General features: G+C 34.5%; 1 protein-coding gene across 1 annotated transcript in view; it reads left to right on the forward strand.

The window, feature by feature from the left end:
• The window catches only part of GPC5 (glypican 5), a gene marked incomplete at both ends in the record, with an annotated part of 607,225 nt that overhangs the window by 188,709 nt on the left and 406,489 nt on the right, over window positions 1-12,027 (forward strand). Inside the window, 2 exon segments of the mRNA XM_079539519.1 lie at window positions 341-407; window positions 411-461. Coding sequence (XP_079395645.1) covers window positions 341-407; window positions 411-461 — 118 coding nt within the window.

Consider the following 12,027-nt stretch of genomic DNA (forward strand, 5'->3'; position numbering starts at 1 on the left):
ACCTGAAATGTTATGCATTTAGGCAATCACTGTGCAGTTTGTATTTAACAAAAATAAAATGGAGATAAAAGCATGCAAAGAGAAATATTTCTTCCTACAAAATGTAGATAACACTTTTCTCGTTAAAGTTTGCAGTAACATTAAAACAATAACAAATAACACAACTTTGTGGGATAAAATGATTATGTTATATTTCTTTTCTATTAAAAATATATGCACAAAATTAATGCATCTCATTAAAGTGTAATGTTGGTGCCATGAGAATTGAGTTAATATGAACTAGAAAATGAGTGAGAGCAGAATAAGTTACATCTTCGTGCGTGTTTCTATATTCAAATAGCTATACTCATCGTGTGGTTGGCAGTGGAATCAAAGCTCAGTCTGGGAATCCAGAAGTAAGAGTGAAATGAACAGATCCTGTAATAAATCAAATTATTGACAAGCCGAAACATGTTATTCAGGAAAGTTACTTCTATCTTTATACATAGTATAGAACTGAAAACAATCTAGTGGTGAACATATGAATTTACTATATTTTATAGGGTAATTGTTAATTCAAGTCATTGCTCCATGTACAGCAACACACACACACACACACACAAAAAACAAACAAACAAAAAAAAACCCACAATACCCTATCCTGTTTAATCTTTCTTACTTATTAAAAGTGATGTAGTGAAAAAGTTTGCTTATGGTAGACGAGTGTAGGGTGTAAGAGTGGCAGCTGGGCCATATGCAGCTGTGAGTACCAGTTCAGCATTGTATTAAGGCTGCAGAAGAACAAAAGTATAATTTAGAGATATTAACTGAGTGCTTATATTTTAAAAAAATTACAAGGTAATTTCCATCGTCTCTCTTTTCTAAATCAAAATCTTAACCATTGTTGCTGTGAAGTTTATTGTTTAAGAATCAGATAGAAATGCTAGAAATTTTAAATAATAACTTGCCTACTAAAGAAGTTGGTGTTCACTACCTGATGCACATATAAGTGAGTTATTAAATTTAAGGCTTATAAAGCATTGAATTCCAACATGGTTCTGTAGTATTGTAATACATTAAAAACACTGCATGTGTGGTTTGTTGTACTCATTAATATCTATATACATGGAGAGCCGTAACTATAAGACAAAGTATCTGACTGTGTTAAAAGCAAAAAAATTTTTGCTGGCAACTGCACTTCAGTTAGAAAATATTTTTTTCTACTATGATCTGAGAACTCATTGATACAAAGTGCTCTACTGGCATCTTTTGTCATTGTCCTGTCTAGCACAACAACCTCTCTGCATTGAGGAAAAAGAGGGGTTCAGTAGGGGGGGCATGCAAACTTGGCAGATTTCCTTCTCCATTCTCCTTCTCTACCTCATTTCCCAAGAATGAAAATCTTCTATTTCTAAAAAATAAAAATAAAAATAAACACAGTTTAATAATAAAAAAGGAATAAAATAGGAAATGAAAAAAAAAAAACCAACAAAAAATATTTTCCATCAGTAGTTATATTCAGGGAGAAGTGGCATTCAAATTCCTTTTCTTATGTTAGGAATATAATCATTTATTTATTTATATTAGAACTCAAACCACTATTCCTTCCTCCTAGAAAGAAATACCCCTTCTAGCCCTTCAGCTTTAGCATGCATGTCTCTACTTCTTTATTAAAATAGTGACAAAATGGTGAGAAAATGAATATAATTTTGCCTTGAAATAGATGCTGTGGCTTAATTAAGAACTGAAAGTTATTCAGAAAGAATAACATTATAAATCTTACTGGGTAAATCTCAAGGTCTTTCATCTGTCAGGTATGTCCACTCTTTCTTCTTTGATATTAAATCCGCACAGTATAGTTTATTGTGTTGTTTTCCTCTAGAGACCAGGAGCTTGTTGCTCCCTCCTTGGGTAAGGATCTAAAAGAATGGAATAGAACAATTCCATTATAAGGCATTTCATTTTGAGAGCTTATTTGCCCTTTTCCCCAAAGGCTGGATGGGATCTTGGAAAGAAAGACTTACAGTCTATATACTGTGAGTCCAGCTATCCTGCAAATACATTATCTTTCTATGTGATAGTTTCCTTTCTTGTAGCTCTGAGTATAGAAATAGGGTCAGGGGATAAAAAGAGCTACAAATACCTTAGAGACCCAATATATACCTGTTTTTCCTCAGATAAAAAGGTTGAAGAAATTACAGAAAAAGTAATTCTTCACTAGCTTTTAGTGTCTGGAAAAGGAGGATAGCAAGGGTAAATTAGAGATTCAAATACAAAACCTCACCTCTGTGTCTTCTGTGATATGAAAAAGGATGAATCATATATTAAGCTTACAAAGAAAAGATTAAATAAGGGGAGCTTAATAGATTGTGGTGTCACTTCTCAGGCAAAAGTCCTCCTTCGATACACTTAATTCCTGCTGTCTATCCAAGCAGTAATACTGCATTACAACAGCTTAATTTGGTAATTTAGTAAAATAATAAATAAATAAATTAATTAATTAAAAATCATATTTCTCTTGCTTTTCATAACTAAAAATTCCTTCAGTCTGCAGATGTTTCTATACTCTAATTCAGCATTAAGGCTGCCAGCATGATATGTAATCTTCTATTTCTGTAGGCAACTATATATACTTTTATATAAATTTTTATATAAATTACATGTTGCTGTAACCTTGCTTGCTAGTAAGTCCGATTTTGTTACCTAGTTGTGTTTCATATGGAGCATGAAATGTAGCAATTTTCTGTCTGTATTAGGAAATGGAAATGAGTAGCAATTCAGTTTTATATGACTTTTCACATCAGCCTTTGAATATTTCAAGGTGTGAGATATCAAAGCAGCACTGCTCTCTGTCTCATGATGCCATGGTAGGGTACCATCCCTTCTTCTAAATCACAGTAGGCTTTGCTTCTGGTACTTTTCATAATAAATATTGTGAAAGGCCCAGTAATGCAGTGTAACCAGAGGTAACATATGACGTCTGTTTGCAGTAGGGATGGGATTCATTTCTGTAATCAGAATTTAGGTGTAGTTATAATCTGTGGAGCTTGGAGAGCTGTTCTTTTGGCCAAATCTGAGTTACTCTTAAGGATACAAATAGTAGGCCTTTAGCCTCACAGGTTGTAAAAGGAGTTTGGGTACACTGCCAACGAGTTGGCATCTATGCCTCAAACACCTGCAAATGTTTCAAGGATTTCACCTTTGTGCTCTGTTTTTGAGGAGTTTAAACACACAAACCAGAAATGTGTCGTTTTCTAAGGAGAAATATTTAGCAGGTACACTGTATCTTTTTGTTTGCTTCATCCTTCTGCTTTTTCAAAGGGTATATTCTGCCACAGGGTCGCCAAACAATAAACAAATCTGAAGTGTACTCAAAAATAAGGCTTTTTGCTTTTAAAGGAGCCTGATCTGGGCCAAAGTACTTGCAATAAATTGACTGAGATCGTAGCTACAGTTCAGACAGGAACTCAAAAGTACACATCGAAACAAATCTGATTTTATGATTACCCATTTATCTCTAATAGTAAAAAAATAAACATATATATACATACACACACATATATAAAGCAAACGAGAGGCTAGTTACTAGTTTGAAGAGAATAACCAGTTTGGCATTTAAAGTAGATAATTTAATGCAGATTTAGAAATCAGTCCAGGTCCTTTGCCCATCTGGAAAAGGAAAAGTAACTACCTCTACTACGTAGAAGAAGAAAAACCTCATTGCTTTCTGAAACTTTCCTTTCTCTGTCACCAAAGCAAATGGCACCTTTTCTCATCAGTTTCTCTATATTTCCCTTCATACTTTCAAGGATCTCAACAGGAAGGCAAGAGGGAAATTGTGAAGGCTGCTCTGAAGGTAGTGCTTCACCTTTTCTTATTTTGGCCACTTACATCAGAGGCAGATGGTAGTGGTGTGGCAGTAGTTCAGCCTTTCCACCAAGATTCATTCACATTTTGTTGCTGTGTGACAGATGGCAGCAGAAGAGCAGTCTGACAAAATGGCATGTGACATGGAAGTGCACATGAAGCAAGGTGTGGAATTGAATTTCTCCATGTGGAGAAAAGGGAGGGAGGGCTCTTTGAGGGAGAGTCCAGTGAGCTCTCAGAAAATCAGACTCCACATTTGTTGTAGAAATGGCTAAATATTACCAAGAAGCAGAAGAACAGGTACATTAAACATTCTTTCATGATCATCTTTAATGTGTATATGAGAAAAGAAATCAAATTTGATCTAATAGATTTTATTTTGCCCTTCCCATAGAAAAGAATAAGGCTGCTCCAGTGTTTCCTGTTTTCTTGCTATATAGATACAGAAGTGTTTAAAATCCATAGAAAATAATCTGATTTAAAATATGTAAACATTTGGTGCTTAAACATAGAAATTGATTTCTAGGGTCAATTCTGTTTAAAATACTCTAACTTGTTGCTAAAATTTGTTGCTTAAGAGAGAGCATCTCTTGTAAGGCTTTGGTTTCTGGGCTACTCTTTTAAATTAAATATTTTACATGTTTAAATTACAATTGTTTACAAACTTTACAAAACAGATGTGTTTAGTACGTGCCACAGTGGCCCATATGACATTTCTCCTTTTTGAGAGGTTCAAGGTAATCTTCCTTTTTTTTTTTTTTTTTTTTTTTTTTTTTTTTTTTTTTTTTTTGTAAATAGTAGATTTACCAAAAATCAATGGAACCTTTGATTCCTTTGGACCCTGACTGCTATAATCTGTGCTCTGGACTCTACAGATCCGTGCTCCCAGCAGTGAAGTGCAATCAGAGGAACTGGCATGAACTTAGGTGAACCAGTCATTGATGAAAATGGTTTGACAAAGTCACCTTCTTCTGTAAAAATCTTCACATGGACAGACTGGTATTTTGAAGAGCTTTTTAAATGACTCCTCCTCATTCATTTATCTTCATGGTAGACAAACAATGGGTTCAGTGCATATTCTGCAGTTTGCAGCTATCACTCTTATTTAATAGGCAATCATGATTAAAAAAAGTCAGTTGCATATGGTAGCAATAATAACAGTAATTATTTTTCTTTTATTCCCCAATAATTTAAGGACACAATTCGTTTATCTTATTTGCAAGCACAAATGCTAAGGTTATGAAATAAGTATATTTTGGTACAGTCATTAGGCAATTGGATCTTCATCATTTCAGTGTATTTCTTCTTTCAAAAGATAATCTTAGAGGTACTGATCTTAAAAATAATGGATATTTCTTGGAATTTATATTTAGAGGTCAAATAATTTCTTCCTAATTTCAGAAAATCTTGCCATAGTATAAAATACCACTATGTACATCAGCCTACATAAAACAGAAAAAATCTCCCTGTGGAGATCTCCAGAGGCAGGTGCTACTCTATTGGCTACACTAGAAATTAAAACACTTCAACTGGGAGAAATGATTTCCTATTTATTGATGCAGAAAAAGATGTGCCTGAACATATTTGGAAGGGTTCACATCTTATATTTTTGTACCCCTGGACTGCTAGCTAGTATGTATGGACTAATATTTAATTTCTTAACAAAAGGCTGAAAAATGTCACAAAAGGAAGTGATATCTAATTAGCAAAATTTATACAAAAAATGAGGATCCAATGTATTCTCTTTGTTATTGATAGGAATCCTAAAAGTCAAAATAAATCCAGCATATCCAGCATTCTAACTACTAATTTGTAACTGTATAAAAGCCAAATGACTTTGTGAAACAATTCATATCAGATTAGAAATTTTTAAAAAATATTTGTCCATAATTGAAGCTTAAGTTTTGGTCAAATTTGGGGGGCCCAACTCTACTATGCTAAATGGAAACATTTTACAGTGCAAACCTGTAGGTGTATACATTTTTGGGTGTTTCATCATGTTTTGTTAGTACCTATTTCAGAGGCTCCCTAGACATATCTCAGAAAATTTTAGTGGCAGGGATGAGATTAATTTGACCTCCTTAAATAAATTTGTCTATTTCTTTCCTGGTGCATCTTGACATTTGCTATGTTTCTTCTGACTGCCTTTGTACACTATGCATGGGCTTTGGCTGAAAGTGATGTCTATATCTTTTAAGTGAATAGCTGCCACTACTTTGTACGACATTAAATGTGACTGACAATCTATTTTTCCTTTATGGTCTTTACTAATGTTGGTAAGCTCTGTTTTTGACCACACCATCGTTTGGCTATTAAGCTTTCTTAAACAGGTCACAAAAATAGCAAGATGTGATTTTTTTTCTTGGCACTGATGTTTCACACTAGCTAAACCTTCCAGCTGTGTTTTTTAAAGCTTATATTAATGCTCCACACCACAGGCAAATTAATACATGTTTTCATGAGAGCCACTCAAGTGCTTAGTGGAAATGGTGACAGAATACATCACTTGAGTCCTCAACTGCACATACAAAGAGCCACATTTTTGAATTATTCATATGCAAAATGTGGTACTTGCAATTGTGCTTCCCTTTGATCACTGTTAACATATTTGTGCTTTAGTCAGTGTTATGATAATTATCTAATAGTTAAAATCCCTCTGCCTCTTAGCATAGTTTAAACTGCTGTATAAATTTAACAAATTATACATTAATAATTCTATTCCTGATTGAAATGTCGTTCTTTTTCTTGGAACAAGTGAATTCTGAAGAGTACTAAATTTAACGCTTACATCAGCCATAGTCTGATGCACTCTTCAGAAATAGGGAAAAGCTCCTGAGACCTGCTTTCAAGATATTCTCTTTTCCTTCTGCTCAAATTTTATTTGTTGATACATTGTAGCTTGCACTTTGCGCCATTCTGTAGCACGTACCCAATAGAGATATATCTGGGAAGTAAAATTTCCACCCACTTTATGCAAGAGTAACTCAACATTGTCTTCTATTGGATTTGCTTTTATCTGTGTTTGAACCTGACCAGACTACCTATTATTTTTGTTTCTTTTTCAACAGGATAGACTGTTGCACAAGTTGATGTTGCTTTTTGTTTTATTTATTAAAAATGCATACCTAAATGTTGCTTTTGCTTTAGATTCCCTTATTTCTTTTTTAATTCCTTTTCCATTTTTCATTTTATTCTAAAGTTTGAGAGCCCCTGTGGGTAGAGAACAGCTCAGTATCTTCATTAATTTTTTTTTTCCCCCAGTGATTTGTTGGCTCTCCCTTTCATTTTATTTATTTATTTATTTATTTATTTATTACTATTATGTTGGCTCTTCTTTTATTTTAGTTCTGGAATTAATACAATGCTACTGTCATATCACAAACCCTTGGATAAATGTCATCTATGGCAAGACATGATAGCAGAGTATTAGCGTGATATGTCATACCAGAATATTCATACTTGGCAGAGAATCCTATTTCATATTTGTAGCATGAACTGTTCTTGCTTCCTGACACATCTACAGAGAGCTGCCTTTTCTCTTAGTATTGATTTGAGTTTCCTCTTACTGCTAGTCTGTATTGAAGATATATGTTAAATTTTTTGAAGATTACCATTGTGTGTAAGATATCAACATAACTTCCACAGAGATACTAAACAGCTAGGAATTAGGTGGTCAGTTCTTTACTGTGCTACATCCCCCTCCTTTTACGATACACTCAAACATCTGCTATGATTTAACCCAGCAGGCAGCTAAGCACCACACAGACATTCACTCACTCTCCCCTAGTGTGCTGGGAAAGAGAATTAAAAAGCGTATATGTTAGAACCTGTTGGTTGAGATAAAGACAGTTTAATACAATAGAAAAAGAAGGAGAAAAATAAATAAATAAAAGGATATAGAGAGCAAGCTCTGTAGCAGTCCCAGCCCTTTGTGCACCCCTAGCTCCTTGCTGGCAGGGAAGCATGAGAAGCAGAAAAGTCCTTGACTCTGAGTAAGAATTGCTCAGCAATAAGTAAAACATCAGTGTGTGATCAACATCATTCTCATTCTAAATCCAAAACACAGTACCATACCAGCTATCAGGAAGAAAATTATCTCAGCTGAAAGGTGAAAAGACAACACACAATGTCTAAAAAAATACATCATATTTCTAGATTGCAAATGCTTTTGTATCTCTTTGAGAGTGAAAATATTTTCTTGACAGTTCTGTGATTGTTTACAAAAACAGTCTTTCTCTACTTTAAATTCAAAACACTTAAATTTATGTGAACATTCTGAGATGACTGCATGTCCTCAAAAACTATGTGTAAACTCAAAACTATATGGAGTGTAGAGTAACAACAGAGAAAGAAAGAGTGATTAGGAGTTGAACATATGCATCTCCCAGTGCTGGGATGCCTAGGAGGTAAATTGAGAGGAGTAGGTTACCAACCACATTGTCAGTAATTCAAATAAAACCTCAGTCATCTTCTCCCTGGTTTTTCTTGTTTTTCACTAGCAAGTTTACCGCAACAATATTAAAGGCTAATCAGTCTCAATCATTTAGCACAAATGAACCTCATTTCTATATATCTTCTAAAATAGGATTTATGCTTAGATGAAAATCTTTTGATTTCTCTAGATGGAACTAACAAAAGGAAAACAATGTACACTCTGTACAGTGTACACAGTTTTCTGGAACTAAGGCTAAGGTTCAAATCAGCTAATTAAAAAAAATTCTTACCATTTATATTTTGCTATTTTTTTCTTCCTCCTTTGAGTATAAGGCACTACACAGTGCACATTTAGATAACATACATGTTGATGTGCAGTGCAGACAATTGTGGCACAGAAAACAGGACAGAGTTTTCTAGCTATTTTGGTGGATAGTGACACTAACTGAAGTATTCATTACATTGCAGATGCTCTCTACAAAAGCCTATTTTGCACCTAAATTGCACCTAAATTTTGCTGCTATAGCTAGTCAAACTGCTTGTGTTAGGGTTTCTCAGCAAAAGAGGAACACTGTACTATCTTCTAATTTTAAAGTATTACATGAAGTGAAGGAGAGTTGAAGGATTTGAGGTGATATATACCTATGACAATGTAGTCTGGGGCACAGGTTTTTTCTTATTTTAGAAAATCTGATCTATTTGCTATTGCAAAACCATGTAAAGGAATTTTTTTTTTCTATTTGTAATTTATCACTTATGCTTCTTTACTCTCATAAAAGTAGATTTTTAGTTTATTTCTCATACTTTTTTTCAGTCTTCCCATAAATGTGATCGTAGAAGTCTCTAATAAAACAAGAAGATGTCCCCCTACTGCATAGAAATAGTGGCAGTTTTATAAGTGAAAAGAAGTTTCAGGTGCCATTAATTCCCAATCCCAATTTAGAAAGAAATGGAATATATGTACTGATATATAATAGATACAGTCTTGAGAGTTCAAGAGGTCTTCGGGACCTCAATGCTGCAATCATAATGGTACATACACAACTTCCCATTAACTTTAATATGGCTGTCCCGATGCCCAGGAGTCACTCTGTAAATGTTGAAGGTTGAAACATTCTTTTATAAATTCATTAAAGAATATAAAAGTCCTTTTTTTTTTTGTGAGTTTTTTTTTTTTTTTTTTTTTTTTGGTCAGTTTTTGTACACACAGATTAGATTTATATTGCATAACATATCACAGTGGATACACTGTCAGATTTTTAACTAGCTAACCATATTAGGAGAATCATCTAAAATGTCATGGGATTTGCATTTATTTATTTATTTGTTTGTTTGTTTTTGCAAATGTGCTTTTCATATTTATAAGTTAAAAAAAAAAATAGAGGCAGAAGCCTCCTTAAATTTAAACATCTATTTAGAACATCTTACAGGTAGAGGAAGCTGTCAATATCTATCTTCATATTTTAATTGAATAACATAACCTTTGTGATGTCTTCTCTTGAAGGGAGAACAAAAGTGATATAGGAAGCACACTTAATTTTGAATGAATGCTATTGTAAGAGCTGTCTTGTCTCTGAACACTTTAAGTAGAAGACTGTTTCAAGCAGCTGTATTGTGGTTTACTTTTGCTATTGGCCTTTCTGTTTAGTGAATCAACTGCTGTGCAATGGCAGCTATGCCAATTAGTACACAATCAACTAGAACTTATTTTAGGAATTCAGCTTGAAAGTGATCTGCCTATAGGGATCTGCATTTGTGCAAAGAGTTTCTGTTCTTATGGTTGAAGAATTATATTCATTATTTCTCATGTGGAACAACAATTGGAGTTTGCAGAGGTGCATAAAATCCTCAGCTACTTACAACGCAAACATTAATCATTCCATATTCTACATTCACAAACTAGGTTGACAGTGAACTAGAATGTGAGAGAAATACCTAAAGTAAAAAATAAAACAGTAAAGACATATCCTTGTAATAGATTTTTTATGACATCAGTGTTAATTAATATTATATTAGAATTGATAATATCTGATTGAAACTGATTAAACTTTAATATAGCATAGTGAATCTCAATTAAACAAATAATTTTTTTGGTGCTGCCCTAGCTCATTTAGCAAACTGCCAACTGCACTTGAATACATAGATGATCTATATCATTAAAGGTGAATATCTATTTTAGTAGCAGAACTATTTAGTCTGGTTCTTTATGAGGTATATTTCACAGTGAGACAAAATTTGCTATAAAGCATTTTATTGAAATATTAAGGTAGTTTGTTCTGGAAATATTTCATACACCATCCTAAATGAGCTTGATTGCTATTTAAAAGGTTGATTTAACCTTACGAATAAAATTTTAAGTGTAAGAATTCAATTAATCTTTACATTTGAACTACTTCATGAGACATGCACTGTAAATTTTCTTAACATGTGATTTTAGAAGAAGTTGCATTAATTGAAGCTGTTATTTGCCCCCAACTAAATGCCAACTGCTCTCACACTCCCCATCCTCAACAGGATGGGAAGAAAGTAAATGGAAAAGCTCATGGCTCAAGAGAAGAATAGGGAACTCACCAGTTAATGTAACTGGCAAAACTAGCCAAAAGTGTGGAAAATTGATACAATTTATTCCTGGTTAAAAAATAGAGTAGGATGGTAAGAAAAAAAGACAAAACTAAGAACATCTCCTCGGTCCCTCCTTTTTTCCCAGTCTTAATTTGACTAATTCTTTCCTGACTGTTCTGCCTCCTCTCCCATCAAGTGGCACAGAGGAATGGTGAATGGGGATTGTGGTCAGTTCCTAACAGTTCCTCTCTGCCCTCTTTCTCTCTCTCTCCCTCAAGAACAAGGTCCCTCCCATGGGCAGACCTGCTCCCTTCCCCAGACTTGCTCCGTCTTGGGTCTATACCGTAGTCTTTAGTCTAGGAAAAGTCAGCTCCAACATGGAAGCCACAGTTTGCTTCTGCATGGGATCTCCATGGTCTGCAGCTTCCTTCAGCGAACATCCACCTGCTGCACCATGAGGTCCTCCACAGGCTGCAGTGTCAATATCTGCTCCAGTGTTTCCTTCTCCGTGGAAAATCATTGTTCCAGGCACAGGAGCACCTTCTCCCCCTCCTTCTTCTTCAACCTTGGGGTCTGCAGAATTCTTCCCTCCTATATTTTCTCACTGCTTTATCTCCCAGCGGCTACACAGTACATTTCGCCCTTTCACAGTACATTTCCCCAAGGTGCTCACCCATGGCTGCTTAGAGCCAGCTGTGTCCTGCATGGGGCAGCCCCAGCCATACCTCACAGAGGAGCCATGCAGGCCCCACTGTCAGCCCTTTGCCATGGAAGCCCAATACACCATTCTTATATCCTCCACTGAAATCAGCGCCCTTCTTATATTAAAATAATAAAAGTTAGAGGAATAATCCTCTTTCATCTTCTGACATACTTGCAAGAGTGTATTTCTAAAGAATGTGAAGTGTAGACTTTGCTATAAAAAAAGACTTCAGAAGATTTAAATTAAGCAAGAAATTCCTCTCTGGTCAGAAGGGATAATCAAATTAATAGTTCTAACTTATGATATCTGATAAATATCACAAAACCTTCACATAGCTTCACTAACTCCTCACAGTAGAGGCTGAGGAATTAAACATCAACAAAAATTTGAGAAGAAGCATACTGTTTCCATTAATACTAATTAAATGTCAGATGTGTGCATATCCCTATATTAATGCTTGACAATTAGTACTTTCTCCACTT

This window comes from Tetrao urogallus (genome assembly GCF_951394365.1).
Source record: "Tetrao urogallus genome assembly, chromosome: 1".
In the NCBI taxonomy this organism is placed as follows: Eukaryota; Metazoa; Chordata; class Aves; order Galliformes; family Phasianidae; genus Tetrao; species Tetrao urogallus.